The sequence below is a fragment of the Lonchura striata genome, chromosome 12 (assembly GCF_046129695.1).
Source record: "Lonchura striata isolate bLonStr1 chromosome 12, bLonStr1.mat, whole genome shotgun sequence".
Lineage (NCBI taxonomy): Eukaryota > Metazoa > Chordata > Aves > Passeriformes > Estrildidae > Lonchura > Lonchura striata.
Window position 1 is genome coordinate 11,262,228 of NC_134614.1, and position 24,508 is coordinate 11,286,735.

Consider the following 24,508-nt stretch of genomic DNA (forward strand, 5'->3'; position numbering starts at 1 on the left):
AATGAGAATTACAATACTGGAAAATCTGCTATAGATTAGTGAAGAACAGTAACAGTGTATCCAAATGGAACTGGTTGGATAATTAAATTCATTTAATAGGTACTGAAATTTAAACCTCTTGATCCCTCTGACGTAAACATCACTCTTAAAAGTCATGGAACTTGATTCTAAAAGGGTAATGTGGGAGAGAAACACTGGGACAATAAGTACAGATTTCAGATAGCCTGGGAGGAAATGTTCAGGAGTTAAACAAGCATTTAAATTAAAAGAAAAAAAAAAAAGAAAAAAAACAAGTAAAAGAAAAAAAAAATAAAATTAAAAGACCAACCTCCAAAAGTGTAGATATGAAATATAAAATAAACTTTAACCCTGTATATATAGGTATGCAGCTTATATGAGCACTATTGAAGCAATATGATGGGGATAAACAAGTGACCAGTAAGGGATGCTAAAGATTAAAATCATTAAGGAGCATCATATTTTAACTATTCTTACACTCTTTACCTGTTCTGTATTATCATATCTCTTTTGGCTCTATGTCCTTCTGCATGTCTGTTTTGTTCCCTGTTTTCATGCTGAGAATCAAAAAAAAATATCCTCATTCTATGGTTTCTCCTCTCATTAATAGAATATTTTGTTCAACATTGATTACAATTTATAAAGTATGTCCAGTGTATAATTGTCTTTCTTTGATTTGGTGAAAAGTAAAATTATTTACTGAGTTTTAACACATCTTTTAGGATGAGCATACCAAATAGCTGAGAAAATAAATTTTTTAAAAGTACAAGATAAAATTATATTATTAGCCCTAAATTTCAGACAACATTTAAATGTTGATCTCATCTTTTTGTCTTCCATGTTTATATCTAACTTCTGTGTCAACACTGGGTGATGTTGAAGTACAGAGGTAATACACATTATCATTTAATACAATGCCTTTTAATCCAAAAGCACTTCTATTTTAGTATTCTTTAATTTACGGTGAGATCTCAAAAGTACCCAACTTCGCTGAACTTTCTCTGTCTATAAAGCTATAGCTGCCTTAAGCAAAAAGGGTGTGTTTTCATCTTTATTTGCTTTTATTTCCTTCTGCAGTCTGTTATTTTGGAATATAATGGCAGGGCTGAGCTTGGTTGCTCATATTTTGGCTGAGACTTTTTATCCTTTTCCCGTTTCAAAATGACAGTATCCATTTCCTCTCTGTCTCTGTGTTTCAGCAGAGTTAGAGCACATGAGTTCAAAGAACAACACTCCTGACTGCTCCCTTCTCAAAGTGCTCTGTGGGAGGAGAGGGCTGACTGCTTTTAGAAGATGAAGTTATCATCATGTGCCTAACTTTAGTAAATAATAATTTCCATACCTTGAGTTTTTTTGGTGTCATTAAGATCTTAAAGGGTTTTCATCAGCTGCTGCTACAAACTTATTTTCTATGAACCTATTAGAAAGAAGAAAGAGCAGAGCAGTCTGTAATTTGTAGTTTGTGGTGATTTGGAGATGTGTTCAAACATAGGCACTTGAGTAAATATTTGTATTTTAAGCAATTGTAGTACAGGCTTTTCCTTGGAAACTGAGCAGTCTCTGCTTTTCTATATGCCATCAGTTGGTCATACTTTTACATATTGTTGCTTTCTTAGCTTTGGAGTAAAGGGATACCTGTTTTAGAACTTCTGTAGACTTTGTTACATTGAAAATGTGAAAAAGGTTTGAGAAAGAAGTGGAAGTCGCTTGATTGAATGCTTGATTTTCTAAATGGAGCTTGGGTGAAATTAATAATGTAGAACGACATTTCAGTTGCATCATAATTCAGATTTAAGCTAAAAAAATAAAAAGGCCTGTCTATCTACAGCCCTCTTCATTGTACTGTCATAGCCCTCTTGCAAAGGCATCTCTTTAAATATTCCTAATTAGGACTTTGGACCGGGTTCTCCTCATAAAATCTTAGGGAAATGCATCAGCCTTCCATCAACACAGGATTTGAACTGCAAGTGTGAATAAAGCACATCCTTTCTGGTGTTCTATATAAGAATATAATGAAATGGTGAACAAAATGCACCACTCCAAGATTCAAAATATTTTACACTTTTTTGGACAGATGATGGCAGCTGCCAAGCTTGGGTTTCTAGAGTTCTCATTGGGCTAAACTTACAGGGAAAAAAACTGTTCTGAAGAAGAGAATCTGTTTGATTTTAAATCCTATTTATAGGGTATATTTAGACCAGGAACAGCCCTAAGCCTTCAGTGCTTCAGACCCTGGACCTACCTTGACTTCATGGGCAGATTTATCTGATGAAAGTATCACAGATATTCAGATTTCATGAAATAATTTCCATATATATGAACACTATAAAACATGAGCAATACTGTCATTTTATAAAAGAGATTATTTTATACATAGAAGACCAGCTAACACATTTTAAGCCATGGCAATGCTGATGTTTCCTGGTTTTCAGAGATGGGCTGAACAATGGTTTCCCATGGTAAAAGCTGTGTTGTAAAGGTTTCTTCTGGTAATGTAGTTAGGAAGTATTGGCTCCAGATATTGTAACTTAAACAAAACATGTTGTCCTCAGCAAACTCGTTAAACAGGCATAGCCTTGTCTAAAAAGAAAACAGGGACATACATTGTTTCCATGGAAACTCAGTAAAGTTCAGATTTGTGGATGTGAGCATAATCAGCACTACAGGCTAAACTCATTGAATTAAAGCAGTCTTAGTTGTGAAGTCAACCCAGTATAAAAGTAACTGTACACATGCAAGAGTCAGAGCCTTCCATGGCTAAAGATGTTTTCTATCTGCACTTTAGAAATTATTAAAACAGGGAAACTTGTGTGAGCCTCTTCTCTTTTTGCCTTTTGTGGCCATTTGTGCCATTTGAATACAAAATTCTATATAAGAATATAAATGAAATATGTTTAAATATACTTTATTGGAGTTTGTTATAATTGACTGCAATTCTAATGTGTGTTTTTTCTTTCCTTTTATTTTAAATAAAAGTAAGGAGGACTTTTCCTTTAGTGTAGGGCATGTGAGAGAATGGAGAAGATAATGCTTGCTTCCATTATAAATGTACTAAAAAGATTTATTAATTCTGGAAATTATGCTCCAGCATTCTTTTTGTAGAACAGCAGAAAAATAATTTATTCAATTGGCCTTAATTGGGAAATTAAATATGTTTTATAAATGTGTTATAGCAAAACTTCCAGGAGAACCTTTGTCATTTTATAAATGTCTACATTTTGGAAAGTGGTATTTCAAAGTTATTTTGATGTATATATATCATATATGATAAATCATGATATATTATGAATATATCATGTTCCTATCTCTAAGAATACGATAGAGACTTCAGAATTACAGACCAGCATTTACTGATTGCAGTGTGAAATAAGTGCCTCTGCAAAGCCCATCAGGCTCAGCCTGCCTTTGGTGTTATGTGCCTCAACACACAAACCTTTGCAAGGCTCCCTTTCCCTCTAAGAAAGGTTTGCCTCTATACAACAGCAAAATCTCTGGGAAGTCCTGCCAAGAGTCCTTTCTTTGAGCAGGGTTTTCAAGGTTTTTATGTTCTCCATTCTGGAATGGGCTTCGTGCTTCTCCATCCTGTGCTGGGCATCCCTTAACCCCCACAGACCCCAGTGAGCCCTTGGCAGAGCTCAACACCTTCCAGGCAAAAGCCCCAGCTGAATTTGCACCCATCAAGCTGCTTATTAACAAGAGCAGCTACTTTGTATGATAAATCCTTAGTTTAATGTATAATCAGACATCTCCCTTTCAGAAACCTTCCTGATTTATTTCAAAGCTAGTGCATTAAAGAGGATTACATTTGGTGCCCATTATATTGATTTCCCTCAAAACTTAAAATTTATACTTCTAAAATATGCCTTAAGACTACATTGACAGCTAAATCCTGCTAATCATTAGTATATAAATTTTAATAGACTACTTGTTGAAGCATCTGGATAGCAGTTTATGTGAAGTAAGTATGGTCCATTTGTAATTTTATTGTGAAAGTCATGTCAGCACTTAGACTATTTCCAGAAGTTAATAACTCAACCAGAGAAGTTCGCTTATGGTCATGACTTGGCACACAGATCTCGGGCAATGCTAACATCTGATTAAAAAATTTTAAAAGTGTGGCAGTGCCTTCTCATTTTATCAGTCTCAGCATTTCTTAAAAGCCTTATTTCTTTGGAGTTTTTTTTCTTGAAGTATCAATTAAAAACATGTATTAATTTTGGTTTTGGTGCTAAGTTGGTCAATATATTGTTTGTTTTATTTTGTGGCTTTAAAAAGGTGATTTCATCTTTTTCTAATGAAAAAAGTAAGCTGTTCACTAATTTTCAGCAATATGAAAACACCTCTTAATACACCAGATCAGCTGTAAGCAACAATTTCTGCTGGCACTTAGGCAGACTTATGTAGCAATTCTGAAGATGGTGATTCCTTACTTTGCCTGAAATCTGGTAAGACAAGTAAATAGAAAGCTTCATTCCACCACTGATTGCTTGGCCTCTTGGTTGGCATTAGCTGTTGTCCAGTTCATGGGCATAAACTTCTGCACATTAAATAAAGCAAAAGATAAGTTATTTTCCCCAATACAAGGAAAAATTTATTTCCACAGTACAGGTAATTGCTGAGAGGTATAATTAACGCTTTTTGGCCATGTTTCAAAACTGTGGCAATAAAATATTCTTATGAAATAAATTTAAGTAAATGTGAAAATGTTCAGATTATAGCCAGTGTTAATCCATAGTTTTAGAAACTGACTTTCAAGTGAGGTATTTGTAATATACTAAACACATCTAGAAAGATGGTGTTTCTTTTTATTTAAGACATAAAAAGTAGGACAATATAAAAGAAAAGAAAGTATATTGGAAAATCTCAGTGTTATTAGTTGACTATTGATTTCTATTCCTGACATGGTTTAAACCTCCAGTTCAGGAGATTCCAAGAATGCTGGTTTATAGCTCTAATGCTAACTCCTATTTTGCTGAACCAAGATGCAGCTGTGTTCTTTTCTACACAGATATTTAGTAAAAATACATTTTTGATCCAAAAATGAAAAAAGCAGGCACACAAATCTGCTTTTGCAAATACTCTTCATGGAAAAGTTTGACATCTGTATCTTTTGCTGTTACTGGTTTTTTTTTTAATTGTTCAGTAAAATGCACAAATCAGGTTGCAAATCCACCAGTGTTATTTTCTTTGAACTTGCAGCTGCAGAATACCATGGTACTACTCAATTTCAAACACATAATGATACGTGCACCGAGTCTTTTGGACACCTAATTTTTTTTGCCCTTTTTTAAAACTGTAGATTATGTGGTTAAACAGCAAAAACATGGCTAAAGTAGTGATCTTAGAAAAATAAAAACATGAGAACTATTCTGGAACATTATAGTAAATGTTTGATTTATGAATCACCCAGTAGATATGGTGCTGAAAAGCTGGAGATTTTAGTCATTATGGGGTCCTTCTGATGTATCATTTGACTTCAAGAAACATGACTCATATTTTCAGCAATTCCAAGTAATTTGCTAATTACAGTATAGCACAAACAGTTTGTAGAGATGATCACTATTCTTGTTATTATAACTCAGTAAATAAGTGATCCAAGACTTATTTCCAAATGATGTGGTTTGATAAAATGTCAGTGTTTGCTCATTCAGTGTCCCAAGCCTGGTTTGACTAATGAGATTCCACATACTCATAGACCGTGTATGGACACAAATCTGGTGACAGCAGCAGAGAGGGAATGGTTGGTGCTCAGTGTGTTCTGTAGGCAGGAAATGTTGGATTTGGTCAGATCCCTCCCCCTCGAGCAGGGGAGTGGACAGAGGACTCATGAGTTCACTTTGCTATGGATGCCATAATATTTATCTTCAATATCTCATCCAAAGTATTCTGTGGCTAGCAGCAGGACAACTTCTACTCATTCTGCTATGAAGGGATTGCAGTTTGGGAGGGGTAAACCACTTAAGAAATTATGATAGAAGCTTTGCCCATGTCTAAAATCAGCCTTCTCACAATGCTGAGAAATGTAGAAACAGATTTTTTTTTTTTTTGCTAACCTGCTTAGGTAGTAGCCAGAATCAAGTCTGCAAATAAAATATGATCAAGGCTTGAATATGTTGTGTTTTAGTCACAAGTGGAAGCAGAAGGTCTTATATATCCTAAGAGAATCAGGTCACAGGATATTCAGATAAATATCCCAATTTCTGGCTGTTTGTCTGGACTTTGAGCCTCTTAGAGTTCCTTAATTGGCAGCTTGAAACCACAGCCTTTGGCTGAGATGGAAAGGTAACCTGGCTTTTCTGCTCTAAAATAGGACCTCAGCTGTGAGAAGTAAAGCTTTTTCTGAGAACTTGACAAGTCCTGGATCATCCCTTAAGATTTGTAAAAGTGCTTACAAGTACATAATGTTCCTATTTTTCATTTCAGTCATGGGTAGTACTCAAATAGCAAGAAAACCTTATAAAACTAAAAAAATGGTTAGGGAGTTATAAAAATACTCTCACTGCTTCATTATTTTAGCATTACTGTGGTCAGATTTCAATCTTCACATACTTCCTATACCATTGGAATTCAGAATTATTTGTCAGAGCAGTGGCTGTACACGAAGATGCTGGAAGAAAGCTGAAGGCTCGTAGGAATTCATAAAAGCTCTGCCACCAGCAGAGTTTCCCCTGTGATGATTCTTGCCTTTTTCTGCGGGCTGCTGAAACTTCTTGAGGCTAAAAGTAGTATCACTCAGATTTTTTTATTTATTTTTTTTAAGATTCCTTTCTTTTTTCCTCTTGACAATGCAATGAGGCAGGTGTCAGTAGGTGTCAAGTATTTTCTAAAAGTCACAGGGAGGATCCTCCAGACACCAGGCAGGGCTGAGCTGTGCCCTGCCTCAGCATTTTCAAACTGAGCCACCTAAGCCACTCCTTTATGCTGTCACTGTGCTTCTTGTACTCCTCAGGAACAAGGCACCTCCCTGGCCATCAAAGTGCACTAAGTGTAAATTTTCATGTCCAGGGATTATCTTCCTCCAGGCTTCTGAGAGGCTTATTTTAGGGTTTTTTGGTTTGGTTTTTTTTTTTAGTTACAGATGGATTCTCAAGTACCTCCCTTGAGCTCTGCTCCTGGTACACAAAGTTGATCCCGGGGTAAGTGAGCAGATTTCTGTGGGAGGCTTTGTCACAGTGTTGGCAGTACATCAGCTGCTGTCCTGTAAAGTTTGGGATACAGGATTATTTTCCCTATGTTAATTTACAGATAACCTGTTTCCCTCCAACATCCCCTCTGGAGAATCCTGAAAAGGCAGTGGACTTCCAGTCACCAGTGTCTATATTTTTTTAATGTTTGCACTCAATTTATATCCTTTTTGAGTTTCCTCCTTGCTCCTGCTGCTACTTCATTAGTCCTGCAGAAGGAAGATGTGTGTCAGGGAGTCAAAGGGAGTCTGCTTTATGATGATGTTCACAGACTGCCCTCCACAGTTCAGTTTGTCAGGGCTTGGCTGCAAACCAAGCCCTTCAGCTCTCCCTGGTGCTTTGAGTTTGGATGAACTTCGGCCTCCCAGCAATCATCATCCTGCTCCCCTTTCAGCTGGGCCTCGCATCAGCTTCCCAGCATCTCCTCCCCTTCTGCTGCAGCCTGGCCACCAGGAAACACCATTTGCCACTGCCTTCCCTCCGTCTTGGTTGTCTCCATGCACACATCATCTTCCACCACTACTTCTAAAAATCCCTGGAAGAAAGTAGCAGGCTTGAGGTTCTTGAGTAAAGAAGTAGAATTTCAGTTTGCTTCTGCCATTTAAGGAGAATTCACTCATTTACGTCCTGCATCACAATAGCTCTGATGAAGGAAGGAGTCTTTGTGTTGCTAAATCTTTTGTGTTCAAGCTGTCTCACATAAAAAACCCAGTAATTAAATAGGACTTAAAAATGTCCCTGTATGTGCAGTCATTCCACTTACTTGATGACAAAAAGATAATGGAAAGAAAACATAAATAACACAAGATTTTTTCCATCTTATTGTTTAGAATCCAAAACTAGGTGATAGTTTGCACTTTGAGATATTTTGTGTTTGACACTATATCAGGCTCTGTAGCTCAAGCTGAGATGGAAAAGGTAGGTCCATATTTACATTGATTTCAAAGGATTTAATAATAAAATATCTGTAAAGTATTAAAATAATTTTGGAGTACTTAAATATGTAATAGACATATTGTGGAGTAAACAAGAAGGTTCCATGTCAAGAAACAACAAAGGAAGTTTTAAAAATGTTAGAAATTGTCCCTGAGTTAAATAATAAAATATTAGAAAACAACAACACAACAAAAAAACACACTGCAAAGGACAGTTTCTGAAAAATAATCGTCTCTTATCCAAATGCCTAACAGATACCTTATTTTGCTGAGGTAGGAACCATGCTTTATCATAATAAAAACAGAAGTGTATAACTGCTTGATATTTCAGCCCATCTTTTGTCAGTTTGGGTCTTTATTTGCCTGCCCATAACAGTTCACTATGAAGATGGCTGGTGTCACCACTCAGGTTTGAGACTGCCTGATGCTTTCAGGTATAAGCTTGTATTTTCAGTATATTAAAAAATAACCACACTTAAACTGTTAGGCTGATTTTTTTGTTGTTGTTGTTGGTTTTGGGGTGTTTGCATCAGTCATTCCAGGTTAGAAAACTAATAAATTTTTCATGTTATAATATAATTCTGAAGATCTTCTCTTTTAAAAGAAGAACTGAAAACAATGAGCAAGGGTGAGAAGAGGAAGGTATAGATAAAAGGGGAAAGATCCCTGAGAGGGAAGCTGAGTGAAGTATGGAATCTGCATTTTACTGTGCAAGTAAACTGAACCTGGGACCACAAGTCATCTGAGAAGTGCCCAATTCACAAGAGCTTGTTCATATTTTATATATCCTGCATATGATATGGAATGACTGCCACTGACAGTACAGCTATGTTGGGTGAGACTGAAGCATAACTGTGTTATGGTTACATAACTCTATTATTATCTATAATAATGTCTACATAACTATGCTATAGATAAAGAGGTCTTGTTGAAATACCTGTCATTTTTTAGCTAAAACTTCCTGCAATTGAGGGGAGAAAAATAGATTTTATGTTTAATTATTCTCCATAAAACTGCTATGTCTTACAAGGGCTTTTATCATCTTTAGTGACAGTGGTAGTCTTCTAGTAATCTGTATTGGCTCTTTTTGACAATTATGGTGTTTATTTCTCAGGACTGAGCTCTGGGCTGTAGAGCCAGTGTCTCCTTCTTTGCCTGAGCTAAACGCTGAAGATGGATTTTTAACTGAAACAGATTTAGAGTATAAATAGAAATGAAATCAATTTTTTAGAAAGTATTTAGGTGTGTTCTGGAATATTTCACATGTAGTTATTAGATATTTTAAAATATAATAATCGGAGTTAATACTAGTGGGGAGTAAGAAGAGCATCTTGAAGAGTCTCAATACACAAAGGTGATACAGATTGAAAAATAATCCTGCTACAAGTTTGTGTCCAACATTTCTTATTTTGAAGCCAAGTTAAACCTCATTTAAGGTAATTCCATTGGAAATAGGAGGCCATAATGTCCTTGAGATTTTAGGTATATTTTATGTATGAGAGAGAGTCTTAATCTCCACTGTATTCTGTGGGAAAAGGAATGGAGACCTTAAGATATTTTTGTAACCTTGCTGATCTAGTGCTTATATACAGTGTTATAGTGTTTAGATATTTCAGAGAATGGAAATCCCTTTAGCTTTTGCTACTTTTTCCTATAGTCATGTATTGTAATCCATTTGTCAGGTTTGTAGGGAGACTCTCTTGCCTGAAATAAATCAGTCTAATCTATTTTCCTCTCGTATTTTAAGTAGGAAATTACTCTTTTTACTTAGAACCTAAGAAGGATTCTAATTCTTTGCACAGAAGTAATTTGCCAAGGAAGGATTTCCTTATCTTCATGTCTATTTGCTTAACCACGGAGATTGAAGGGAGCAAGGCAATCCTGATCTATTCTGAGCAGTTATTTGTTTTCCTTCATGTTTGCTTTGATACTAAGCAGTCCTGAGCCGTGTAGCATTTGAGCACTTCCCAGTACTTCCATCCTGAAAGCAGCCCACTGAGAGAGTGAAATATTACCTTCAGCCATGGAATCGATGCACAAGGAAATTACTTATTTAACAATAATTATCACTGAGCCAAGAATTTAACTTTGTCCTTCTCAACCATCTGTTATTTCATAGGGTCTGCAGCCACTTTATTAAACAGAGAGAAGAAATCTGAGGGAATTTAATAACTGTTTTCTGTAGGAAGAATTAAAGGTTTTTATTTGCATCACCTAAGTAAATTTGCTAATGTGACTGAAACAAAAGATCGGGTTTGCAATATTTATTTGAAACTATACATTTTGGGTTACATAACACAAAAAAATATCCCTCTATCATCTCCCATCAGTTGTTCTCCTGCCTGCCCTCAGCTCCAGCTCACCCTCCTCTGTGACACTGGAGAAAAGGCAGCAGTGAACACAAAACTCCTTTTTTCCTGACCGAACAATTTTTATCCTTTGGCCATTTTGGTTGAACCAAGCCTGTAAATGTGGAAGAATACTTTATACTTTGATGTGTATATTTCACACAAAGGTCAGTTAGAGTTTTTGTTATTTGTGGCAGTTTCTGGGTACCTTCCAGAACAATATTTAGAAAAATCTCAGTGCAATTTCAGCTTTTTAATCTAAATCTCTGTGGTAGCTGTTACACCCAGAAGGCCAGACTAGGAATTAGCGACATGGGAGATATAATTTTGAAGTTTTCCTGTTTCCTTTCCCCCCCTCATGTAGCCAGTTTGTAAAACACAGATTTAATGGTAGTTTGGACACAGATATTTTATTCAGAAGTTCTCCAGTGCTGAAGGATTAGGCATTGCTCAGGAGAATATAATGTCTCAAAAACCTTTTGAAGTATATTTGAATAGCTCTTGTGGCATTAAATGACCAGAAAAAAAAAAATGTCATCTTCTAGTTGCAAAGTTCTTGAAAACTCAGGAAGGAAAAATGTGCAAAAGTGCTTTAGTATCACATGAGGGGTTGAAAAGAAAATAATTTTCCTATACCTTAATACTGTTAATTCTTTCAAACCAGGAGGCATTAAAATTATTTTCAGCTGAATTTTAGGGACTATTAGAAATTTTCATTTATTATATATTATGTAGGATATAGAATATTTAAAAGCTGTGACAGGGAAGTTCCTGTGGGAATTGTGCAGGGAACAATGTGTAAATAAGACAAAACTGAGATTAAAATCTCATATTAAGGTAGGCCTCACAAAAAAAAAAAAAAAAAAAAAAAAAAAATACTTAATGCTGCTTTCACTGTGCCATGTTTGTGAGATGTATTCTCTCCTCCTACCCTGCAAGCACAGGTAGAGTTCATAGAATCTTTAAATGGGAAAAGACCCTTTGAATCATCAAGCCCAACTGTAAATCAAGTCCAGCTATCATGTACTTGATGTAGTAGTTCATTATTTGATACCAAGCCAAAGGATTTAGAAAATAATTGAGGAATTACTTCACAGGGAAAGTATGTTAAAATGTTGCTGTTGTAATATTGTATAACCTTCACCAGAGTGGGTGGTTTCTGTTTTGCCCTCTTTAATGGCATTGTACCTCAGAGATGAGTGATATAACGCTTTTTAAAGTTAGGCAGAGAAATAAACTGATTTCTTTTTTAAAGGCAGGCATTAGCTAAAATGATAATACCTATACCTTTAGTTTCTGCACAAGTTACCCTACTGCTGAAATTGTGGAATCTGCTCAAGTGGGAGCAACCCAAATATTTCTCACTGTCTTTTATTTTCCCTCACAGTCTGTCGAAGAAAGCATCAAAATCTTTGAGTTGCTTCTATGAAACCAAACCTGCAGCTGCCCCTTCTCATCCTTATGGAGAGGGATGCTCTGCATTTCACAGAAATTAATCCCAGCATTTCAATTGTTGTTATGCTGCAGCATTCCATTGTGACTCAGTGAAACACACACATGGGAATCTTTTACAATGAGCTTTGCTGCAGTTCTTGTGTTACTGTTTCAGATTCTGTTGTGTGGTATGTTTTGTACAGGATACAGAAAACTTTCTGTGCATATCCACTCTCTTTGTAAGGAAGGTTCTGAGCTGTACAGTTATCACTTTTCTACAAAACTTTTACACTTAAATCAGAATTATAAAATAATACAGAGTGGGAGGGATCTCCTGAGCTCATCTAGTCCAAAATCCTGCTCAAATTTGTATATACATATAAATTGGTTAGGTGAGCACAAGAGTTTTACCTCTTTAATTAGTTTATTACATTTCCATTAACTTTGACTAACATTTTTCAAGAGCAGCAATTTTCTGGGCGCTGGTATGTCTGACAGTGTGAACTCCAAAGGGCTGAGCTTATCAGGACCTTAAATGAACAATATCTAAGTACAGTGACACAGCTCTGCCTGCTACAGGCACACGAGAGTGACCTGGCACAGCATCCAGAGGTGATGTGATTGCCTTGGGGCAAGTTCCTGAAAGTGTGTGTGTGTTTGGGTGGGTGTGTGTTTGCGTGTGTGTTTCTGTGTGTGTGTTTGTGTGTGTGTGTGTGTGTGTGTGTGTGTTTGTGTGTGTTTTGCCTGCATTTCAGAAAGGGCAAGCAGGATGTGCCAGGAATTAACCCGAAGGCAAGCAAGAGATGAAGCAAATGAGCTGCTTGGCTGTCAGAGAGCACCTTCTCATGGACCATAACATTAACTCCTAGGGAATAAAATGTAGCTGGAGAGTCTCTTCTGGTGTTTATTCAAAAGGAGAACTGGATTTCTCGTCTTACTCTCTGAAGCAAAACCATCAGGGAGTTACAGATAGCAGGAAAATATTTATAACCTGCTCTCATAAGAAAATTCCTTATGTAATTTCACATCCCATTGTATCAGTCCATTACAGATTTCATTTCACATACTTTTCCCTACCTGCTAATGCTAAATCAAATATATGCATGACATCAGTGTGTGTGCATTTGCAAAAGCAAGTACCAATAATCTAAATGTAAATATGTTTTAAAGTGATTCCTGCTGTAGACCCTAGAGGAGGAATGAATAAAAGAAATTTCATTCAATTTTCCAAAATAACTATTTTTTGAGGCTTAAAAAAAAAAAAAAAAACCAACATTAATTTTCTAGGAGTTAGATCTTCAGGCTTTTAAAGCTTTTTTTAATTCTCTCAATTTAGGCAAGTGAAACAAGAAGAATCAACTGCTTTTGGAACTTTTGCAAACCTCAGTGCTTTATATTGCTCTCCAATAGAAACAGTGATAGGAACATCAGACCAGGCTGGAAGAAACGTTCACTGATATTTGGCAAAACATAATCCCACCTGAGATTATGAGAAACATGTAATTTAAACCAGTAGTAACTTGAATAATGATTCTTAAAAATTTCAATCCATTTTCATAAGTATATTTTTTTTAAAAAATTGATACCCAGTAATATTTGTCAGATACTTAACAGGATTATATTTAATATTCTTAATTTCCTATTTTTAAAATAAATTTTTAATGTTTCTTATGTTCCATGGATAATTTATGGATTAAATAACCTCAAAACAAATCATCACTTGAGGTGTTAACCAATATTTTCATGTTGTTTCAGAAAATCTTCATGGGTTTCTGTAGAAAACACATTGTGTGGGTTCCCTACAGCTGTTATATTGGTACCAGTGAAATATAAATGAAATTGGTGTGAACATAAATATGTTCAGCTTGTGGTTCTTTGATGTTAATAATAGAAACATGAAATTTAATTTTTTTGTTTGCCATGTGTATTATTTACATTGTACAAGCATCTTTCTGTTTAAATGGTACAAAATATGACTGTGTGGTCTCTTCAATTTAATTAGTTGTGGTTTTTTTTTAATTTTAGGGCTTAACTTTCTCTTTTCATTGTAAAACCTTTTCTTTCTAACAAATTTTAAAGAACCATTTTGAAGGAATTAAGCATGCTGAGTTTATTTATTTATTTTTGTCTTTCCCAGCTGTAGGTATCCAGATGAAACTTGAATTTTTCCAGCGGAAATTTTGGACTGCAAGCAGACAGGTATATTTTAAATTGAAGTTGTTTTTTCTTCATTGAATCCACAACAATTTATTAACTGCAGAAGTGATGATTTTTGTCAGAAGCAAACTATTGTAAAGAAACAACGTATTTGAAGACTTGTTCTGGTTTTATATTTGGATACAGAAAAGGAGAATTCAGCAAGGAAGAACAGTTGCTTGATTTTTGGCGATTTGAAGGTTTATTAATTTTAGGCCCCAGTACATAATGAGTTACTTTGTTGGCACGTGGTTTTTCTCCCTTAGAGAAAGTGTAAACAGCAAACAAAAGTGTGGAATTAGTTTCTAGTGATAGCAGAATCATGACTTCTCACTTAGGTTTTGTCTCTAACACTAAGATCACACAGGTTAATTAACAGAACTATATTACTGGATCATGGTTGGCACTAACAGTGCTCAATAAACTTTACCTAAACCATTCAGGGATAGAATTTGTGCTCACTGAGGAGGATAATCAGGGTCTTTCTGAGGATTAGGAGATGCCATCCCTGGTTTGAGAATCGATTGGAACTGTGCTGATACAGAAAATAAACCCTACTGGAGAATCTTCTCTCATCTATGAATGGCCTCAAATATTTATAGTGTGGAGGAGATTGTGGTGTTTAAAGCAGCTGAAATTTTTACAGTGTGAATGAACCCTTTCTCTGTGGAGAGAAACAGAACACATTTGGTGAACAATTCAAAAGTTTGCTAGTAATTTTTAGAATTAATTTAGATAAAGATGTAATCAATATCAACTCCTTTAAAATTGTGCTCATATGAATTTATATAAATTTTATTTTATATTCATCAAAGAGAGAATTGAAAATACTTTCTTGATTTTCTTTTATATCATCTTTAGTGTGCATCTCTTGATGGCAGATGTGCTATAAGTTGTGATGATGAAGTAAGTATTTACAGATTTTTTTTCCATTGTATACCTTTACTGCAGTAGAAGATACAATTGATGAATATAATTTGAACCTCTCATTGTGTTCTTTATCACCTTGTAAATATTAAACTATTAGGATAGTGAAACATTTTTAAGCCTGTTACAGGTACCCACTGAATTACAAGGTTGACTCCAGTACCTCAAACCTGTGTTGCAATAATTTCTGTTTTGTGAATCCAGTTTGGGAAAACATTTGAAGCAGTGCTAAGGCATTTGTTTACCACTTTATTGTTAATGAAAAAAAAAGCCACTAGCAGCTTCAAGTCTTCAGCTGGACACCAGCAGGAACCATACAACCACATGTAGAAATTTAGTAATAGTGTGGACATTGCTGATTTAGAGATTCCAGACTTTTTCTTAATGACAAAACACACTGTTGATAGGACTCAAACAATTATCACAGCTCTGGTGAGTCTCTTGGCTCTCACATCTTCTCTCAATAACAAGAAAATATCAGCTGAACATTTACAGTATAAATTAAAGCATTTAAAATTAATGAAGACATTAATGCAATTTGAATGGCATAAGAGTCAATAAATATTAATGACTATTAATAATTATGTGTTAATTGTACATATAATTAAAAAGAAAGGGAATCAATTGACAAGTGTGATACCTTTGATCCTAAAATAGAGACAACACATTAATTAAAAACACTTTTTTTCTTGAGAGCTTTGAATTTGCTCATTTATTCTTGTTTTCCCGATGCCTCACGTTTTATTTGCATGTTCTGTTTTCTTTCTTTTTCATTTTTGGTTTCTTAACCCATGTTACATTCCATTACTGTTATTGTATACTGGAGCTGTGAAAAATACATAGAGGACTTGAGCTGGATCAAAGTTACTGCAGTTCAGATGTGTTCTCAGACCTCAGTTAACATTCTTGCTGTGTTTATTCTGGACTTCATGCCTACAGTTTTACAAGCTCAGGGACTCTCCACCTATGGAACATTCCCTTGAAATCTGGAATTCACTGAACTTGAACCTTTGGGCAAACCTGAGCATAGTTCACTTCCATTACCTGTGAAACATTGTGAATTAGAGCTCTTTCATACAGCTGTAGTCTATGTAAATGCTACTATCCCATGCATAACACTTGTATCAGAAATCTGTTTGAGATTTCCTAGTAATGAGTAAATGCATTCTGCTGCCCTTTGTCCGTGCTAAAGTTAAAATACAAGCTGTTTCTTTAACACAGTAATAACACTGAATGTTATTTATCTTGCTGGCAAGTGGTGAATGAACAGTTCTTGAATGAATATTTTTTCTCCTAGTTAGTATTTCTAAAATGGATTGAAATAGAAACCCTCTTATTTTCACATTCCACAAAAAATATATAGATTTCATTTATTGCATTATACCTGTTTCCAATAAATATGCTAAAAAAATCGTATCTTTTAAAGCTCTGGACTGTGCCAGGGAATAACTAAATCTTAGAGATTTGAGACATGGCCACTAATTCTTGAATTGAGGCAGTCTTTTCCCAACAGCACATAAGCCATAAGCTATGAAATTGAGCCCACACTTTTTCTTGTCCAGCATGACTTCTTTTATTTATTTTCTATACTATGGAGAAATATTATTTCTAAAGCAGTATCTTTAGATTAATCTTTCATGCATGAGGACTACAAATATGCATCCTCAAAAGATCTCTTTGTTGACTTAGCTCCTCTCCTCGTGCAGTGAGTGGGAGGTTTCAGGTTGACTTTGGGGAGGGCAGAGTTGTGCAGTCAGAGCCTGCATCTGAAATTCCATCCTGCAGACACCATTGGGGCTGAGGAGCTGCCTCTTCTGAGTGCATCAGCTCTGCTCAGGTCCTTGCCAGCACCATCAGCTTTTCACATTGCATTTGCCAGCTTCGGGCTTTCTAGCAGATCAAAGGTTGAAAATGAGTTATTTCAACTTCCTTTCTGACAGGTTTTCTGTCACTGGGTTTGCCTGTAGCTTGGGTTCTCCTTTTAGAATGAATATCCTGCATTTGCATTAGGGAATTATGTTTATTCTCAACTTTTGCCTGATTTCAGCTTCATGGTTGTTTTTTTTTTTTTTTTTTTAAATCTCCACTTCAAGATAGCATTTCTGCTAATTTCTTCTCCTTGGTCCCACAGGACAGTACTAATATGTGGCCAAAATGAGACTATCTGAGCATCTCTGGAAATATCAGACTGCATTTTCACATCCAGCACAGCTAGTACTGCATGGGGCTGCTTTGCTGCCTAAAACTGCACATCCAACAGCAGTCTTGTTGGATGTGCAGAGTGTAGCAGAAAGCATATTTTGTCATATTTCAGTACAGCCCATTAGCAGCAGGAAAGGTTTTGAATTAAAAACAAAGCCAGGAGGATTCCTGTATTGAAAGCCATTGTGCTTATCTTTTCCTTTTATATAAATGCAATAGAAAATTCAATAAGCATGAATAAAAATGTTGCTGATTTAGACCAACAATAGAAATACAATAAAGATTTAACACTGAGATAGTTATTTGGCAATCCTGAGGAGAAACTAAGTTATATCAAGGTTTCAGGGTTTGAGTTGAACCTTATGTTTAAACTCTGAAGTGCAGCAATTAAAACTTTGCCTGTAGCAAGTAATTCTGTGAGGTTAAAATGGCGCATGTGTGTGTGGAGGGAAGCTCTGATTTGGCTTTACCTTGTTTTCTACAGTTCAGACGTCTGACCTACAGAAAGCTAACAGTCCTACATCTAAACCCAGTTCCCAATTAAAAATACAATTTGAAAAGCTTTAGGAGACCTGTGGGGCCTCTTTTACAGACGTTTCTGGTCCCATCCCCCAATGAACAAATTAAAAAATATTACCTGGTCCCCTGTTGGTTCTGCAGGCTGACACTGTGTTTTCATTAATACATTGTTAGGGTAATGACAGTGTGCTGATGTTTTTCTCCAAATACAGGAGAAGCCATCAGGAGCACTGAAGTTCTGTGCCTTTGCAAACTTTGCTATAAGGAAAACTTTTAAAGAGGGATTATAAAACCACAAAATTTTAGGTTTTATGATTGTTTGTAATTATCTTGTACCCTCCCATTCTGTACACATCTTTTTTTAGCTTTGCATGGAAAAAGCATACAAATTAAATTGGATAATATCCCATAACCAAGACTACACTAGTTTTGATTTTATGTAAAACCTTATAACTACCTGAAGGTTTTACCCATTTAGAATTGACTTAGAAATAAAGTATACAATTAACTTATTGCTGTATCTTAAATTCAAAAATTAAAATAGTATTTTGTTATTTTTCAGACAATCAATTGTTACCTAATAGATAACAATGGATTTATTTTAGTGTCTGAAGACTATCAACAGGTAAGTGCAAGATTTTTGTTGAGTCTTCTCATGTAACATATTAATTTAAAATTACTTTTTTTAAAATAGGCCACCATCTGAAAATCATAAGGAATTAGTAATATAAAAAAAATTCCTTCTACAAAGAATGTAAGCTTTTTTCTCATAGGAACTCAGTTTCTTTCTCGCATTGGAGCAGGGTCTGTTCTTAAACTCATAAATGTTCTCTTTGAAGACCTTTCTCACTGCAGAAGTGTCTGTCTTCTGTAAGAGGCTTTTGCTCCTAGTGGAAAAAGTCTCTGTGCCATTTTTGTCACATGGAAAGGTTGGGAAGGGAGAGGGGGAGGATACAGAGCTTTTACATCCAAACTTAAGATAATGAGATTTTACAGAGCTGTTGGCTGAGGAGTTTGTTTTCTGAAGGGGATTACAGCCATTGAAGGATTAAAACTAAGCACTCAGCATCATAATGGAGAGGACAAGAAATATGATTATTAAAGAATCATAGAATGTTTTGCTCAATCCTGCAAACCTTATGAAGGAACCATCACCATTCTCATTAACTTTTGCCTGAAAACTGCTGGGATGGTGCCCCAGTCATGTCAGAATTGTCTGAACTTGAATTTTTTAATATGTTTGGATTGTGAATAGGAATAGCCACACTCCTACTTAGTCCTCAGCTGAATTAAATTTGTTATGATGAGCATGGCCTAAGAAATGCACTTATTATGGAAGGATCTTGATACACTGAAAACCTGTTTGCCTATTTCCCCTTTTGTTGTTGTTACTATTTACAGATGCACAGCTGTGACTTGTGTCAGTGACTGGCCAGCTCATAGCTGGCTGTGGCCACTAATGATTAGGAAGAGATATTTCTTTCGGTAACCACCTGACAAAAGCCATTGCGTATTCCTATGAACATTTTGGTCAACTGTTGCACCAGAAGTAGGCTGGAAATGTGTTCTGACCTGTTTTATTTGTTAAATGTATCCCAGTCTAAGAGGCACAGCAGAGAGGTCTCTATGTTTATATCAATTTATCATATTATTACCTTAGTGTATGTCTGTTTTAGATCTATAGTGTGTATACAGGCTGTTGTGGGTAGAGAAGTGGGATGATGCCTTATCAATTCCTGACCCATGTGGGGTTGCTTCTGCACTGTTTTTCTATCAGCTTTCCAAACATGACCTGAACTGCTCCGAGAATCAGGGGCAGAGTAATTCTTCTGAATTGCAACTAAATCCTGATGTATTAAAAAAAAATAATAACCTAAGTGTAACTGCTTGGGGGAGGGCTGGCATTTACAAAGGGAGCTTTTGTGGAGAGAACTGTCACTGAAATGTCTTCATAAGACTGGTGCAGGACTTGACAAATCAGGTTTATTGCTATCTAAGGTTATATGAGGCATTTATGGTTTGGAGTTTCTTGACGTTGCCTGCCTCTCCAATCGTTAGGGTAATCTTTCTTCATCAGTCAGCCAGGGCTGTTGAAGCTGGTATTTTTAGTCATGTTCCTTGTGTTTCTAGGAGACTTTACATACCCATATGTTTTGGAAAATGTTCCAAGGCTCCCCTGAGGAAATGAAAGGGGAAAAAAAAAGCCAATACTTGCCTTTTAGGTGGAGGAATGCCTTTTTTTAGCTAGGGCTGTAACTTCTCTGCCTGCAAACTCCCAGGTGCATACTTGAGGTCAGCTAAGTTCCTTGTAATGGAATTGGGGTTTAGTTCATACAAAACCTATGGAATCCATGCAATCTGAGAGTGTAGTGCCCTTTCCCCCTCATAAATTGTGGGATTTCTCCCTTTAAACAATGAAGAGAAATATCCAATCCTCCTGGGAGCTGAGGCTCTAAAATAAAACAGGTCTTCCCAAGGTAGAAAAGTGCTGCACTTGCAAAATTTTCCACTGTCACATGAATGGCTGCAAATGACGGAGTCACTTCCATCTTACTGACCAAATTTATAACAGCAATGTTTGTTTTCTCAACAGAGATTTATTTTTATTAGTCCACAAGTACTGAATAGGGACAAAATGAGTAATTCATCAAGCTGAGTGGTTTTAAGTATGAAATGACTCTGAATGGAGGCAAAATTTATAGGATTGATGAAATGTACTGTTCCAGCTCCTTAAACAGGTCATACAGGAATTATAAACAATTTTTTTTAATGATTGTTTTTGAAATCCTCTCACAACGTGTTTATATCTTTTTTGAGTAATATTTTAATCACAAGAGTTTGAGATCAGATTTGTGTGTTTTCTTTACAAGCTTTAGGTTTGGAAGGCTTTTATTTTTGCTATTGGATGTTATATAATGTACCTCAATATATTGTTTAAGCTCTCACATCTGCTCAGGAGTAATAATATAATCCCAACAATTTGCCCTGACTGGGAAGTCCTCTTCAGATTTTATGTAGCAGCAGTCCTGAAAACCTGTCTATGTAGCTTTCAAAGCCACTCTTGTCAGATCTTGTCAGATATGCCAATTTAAATTGCATCCAGTGTTGTTTTGCATTTATCTATGCTTTTAGTAATTCCTTGCATTTTCCCTTTACAGACTGGTTACTTTTTTGGGGAGGTTGAAGGGGCTGTGATGAACAAATTACTAACAATGGGCTCTTTCAAGAGGTAAGAATTAACATTTTATCTCTTAAAAAATGTTCTAACAAAACATTTAAAATCATGTAAAAGAAAGCCAAGACTGGGGATGTGGCTGGATTCTCATCTATACCTCTGTATCTTTTCTGTACAATCTGAGTGTAATTTGATGCCATACACATCAAATATTGAGAGTATTGGGGTCAGCCTGCAGGGAGTTGCTTATTAAAGAATGGTTTATTTAAATGTAATGCTAAAACTGTGTCACTTTCCTCTTCCCACTGGGCTCAGGTGGAAAAGGGATTGGGCCATATCCACTACTGAGCAGTTTTAAACAGCTCTAAAGCAAAACATTTATTCAACATTATCATTTTGACCTGTAAAAACTTTGAGATTGCTCAAACTAGACAGTGCAAAACATCCTGCTATTGAAGGGAAAATGTGTCCTCCCATAATCCATCTCCATTCACATGCTAACATACCTTTGAACGTGGTTGTGACTATTGACCTGGTCTCACTATCATGATGACATTAAAAACTAACAGTGATTTTATGTGTTGTCCTTTGAAATAAATTATGCACTCTGGGGAATAAAGAATAAAATTTTCCTTTAACCTGTAACTCAACATTGGAATCTTCATGGCTCTCACGTGGTCTAAGAGCTGTTCATGTGGTCTAAGAGCTGTTCTGTACCCCTTTGTCCTCTTCAGCACAAGAAAATTGCTTTTCTACTTTTCCTTTTTATTTTCCTGTGCATTTCTAGTATGAATAAAAAGACATATCACTGCTGCCATCCACCACTGACTTTAGTTACCACCTGTGAGGCTGTGTACAGAGCCTCTCTGAATCTCTCTCTGGTTTGTGGGCTTGCTTGGTAAATCAGCTCCCCTAAAGGCAGAAGTTTTCAGTGCATGGCAGCTGAGTACCACTCCTGTAAATGACTGACCTGAAATGTGAGCATCTAGCATTCATGCAATCATCCCCAGTCCTAATTTTGTGAGGGTGGCAACTTTTTTTGCATTTAGCACTAAATTTTTAACGTATGCTGTAGAAGGAAGTAAAATAATACCTGTTTATAGACTGGATTTGGCAATGAAAGAATCTGTTTGTACAAGAGATGAAGCATTTTATTTAATGCAAAGGACAAAATACAGTAAAAACAAAGGGCTAATATTTTAACTTGTTCCAATTTGGTTAGTCCTGCCCAACAAAGCATTTCAAACAGAACGTCTACTCAGTGATTGACAGTGGTGGGTGCCACCATTGAGAAAATAGGCATAGCTTGAGAGTTCCTTTTCAAATGGAGTGGGTGGATCTTCGGACTGGACCATTGGTTAGGATTTTGCTGGTCTTGGTCTTCATTATCATAGATAACAAGGGCATAGGGTCAGTGTAACTGAGCTGCATACTAAGGAAAATGTAAACACAATGAGCCAATTATTCGACCATGATAAACTGACCATTGCAAATCAGTTAAAGATGGGACAGAATCAAAGTGGAGTCGTTGCAAGTGAGCAACTTCCCCTACAGCGGAAAGCAGCTGCTGGATGAGAAACCCAACAAACTGTCTTTGAGCTGTGTTAGATGAGGCCTTTAAATAATTTTTTCCAACAATATGAAGAAGAAATCTTCATTTTATTCATCTTCATAGATGAAGGAATCTTCATGTATGAAAAATAGAAGCATTCACAATATTTTTAAGATTATTAATTTGTCTGTGTGGAGATTGTGTTTTGCTTTTCCAACATTCATTTATATGAAATAAGTAGAAAAAAAAAAAGACTGCTTGGTGCAGTGGCAAGATCTGTCAGCAGTACCATTTCCCTGAGAGCACAAAGTGGGAATTGCACAATTATATTGTCATTGCTGCTCTTACCATGGGGGCAAAGCAGAGAGTGAGCTCTGTCATTGCATTTCATTCTGATAATACCCAGAGCCATCCTTCAATTTGTTCTTACGTGGCAGGTGAATTTTATCACCCTGCCCTGCTTGAGCTGGTTGTGCTCCCTTTTGGGTGAGTTTGGCAGGTTCTGGGGAGGCTGATGTGCCCTGCAGAAGGGTTTGCTGATGGCTCCAGCAGCCGTGGGGGTGGGAGTGCCCTCGTCCTCCAGGGCAGTGGCCCAAGTGGCAGTGCCAGTGTGTGCTCCCACCTCAGGGCTCCTGCCAGCTCCAAGCCTCTGCACCCACAAAAGGAATGAAATAACTCTTTGTCTCTTCTCCCAACTACTGCAAATTTGGAGTGATACAGAAGTGCTTTGTGGGATCGAGATGGAAGTGTTAGACAAAAGGGGGCTGTTTGCTGCTGACTGTATTTCTTTTCAACCTGCAGCAGGATGAAATTCAATTTTTATGTTCACTGTTTATTTTTTAAAGTGAACTTAAATACCTCCTTCCCTCCTCAATTTCTTTAAACTCAGTACTTCTTTTGAATAATGTGTGCATATTTATGTATGTATATTTTCTTAGTTTATGGGGTTTATAATTAGGGAGAAAAACTATATCAGTGCCTGCACAGCAACGTGACATGCTCTATGATTTCATTTAGCAAAATTATGTTTATCTTATACCTTAAGTATTGCACACAATTAAATAATTTAAATATGATTTAAATGTATTATTAAATAAATTAGGATGTGCTTATGTAAAAGTATCTGCTTCACATAACTTAGAAAAGATTCTTTAAGGTTTTCTCAGCACTTTGTTTATATAAAAACAGTGAAAAAAAAATTTAACAGCTCAAGCCATGAAAATTTAAAAAACCAAAAAACCAACACTAACATCAGGAAAATTAAGGGCTATCAAAGCAATGAGATCCCTAAAGAAATAAGCATAATAAATCTCTAAGAGAAAATGAAACATCTCTTGACTTCCAAGAACTTTTACCCTTTCCAGTAGGAGGAAAAACTAAGCAATTCTATATAAAAACCATGGAAGCAGCATCATTTCCTCTTACAGTTCTCTTTCTACCAGGCATCCTCTTACATAGAAGAGTCTATGCGTTGCTATTTGACATTTAGAAATTTTGTAATTTTGATATTTGTCAATATTGCTATTTGATCAGGTTGTCAGGATGTGTGACTGAAGTGGCACACCCCTGAAATACAGCTTTGCCAGGAGCTAAGGCTCAGTCATTCAAGTTCCTGTTGCTCTGAGAGCTTCTCTTGTTTCCCAGTTTTTCTTGTAGCACAGATCCTTCATCCGTGCTCTCCACATGCACCAAGGGGCAGACTTTCATCGATCTGTCTTGATTTGCTTTATAAGCAAAACCCATGAGTGTTTTTTGCCCTAGGTTATGAGTATAAAAGAAATTCAGAACTCTTTTCTTCTCCTAGAAAGTATTTAGTAAATTCTTAAGGCCAAATCATGAGAACAGTAACTAGTTGCTTAACAACAGGACACAGTTTTCACTGACGCAGCACAGCATCCAAATGAAGGATATTTTTTTTATTTTGGCCAGCATTTAATATTTAAACATTTTATTAAGATATTCTTAAATTTATTTGGGTTTGGGTTTTTTTTGGTTTTTTTTTTGTTTTTTTTTTTTTT

The 24,508-nt window shown here is 36.1% G+C and overlaps 1 protein-coding gene across 6 annotated transcripts in view; it reads left to right on the plus strand.

Annotated features, from left to right (window-relative positions):
* The window catches only part of CACNA2D3 (calcium voltage-gated channel auxiliary subunit alpha2delta 3), a 400,132-nt gene that overhangs the window by 344,602 nt on the left and 31,022 nt on the right, over positions 1–24,508 (plus strand). For all 6 annotated transcript variants that reach the window (XM_021532923.2, XM_021532931.3, XM_021532906.3 and 3 more), the window contains 4 exons: positions 14,057–14,118; positions 14,977–15,021; positions 18,326–18,388; positions 20,922–20,992. In XM_021532923.2, coding sequence (XP_021388598.2) covers positions 14,057–14,118; positions 14,977–15,021; positions 18,326–18,388; positions 20,922–20,992 — 241 coding nt within the window. The remainder of the gene's footprint in view (positions 1–14,056; positions 14,119–14,976; positions 15,022–18,325; positions 18,389–20,921; positions 20,993–24,508) is intronic.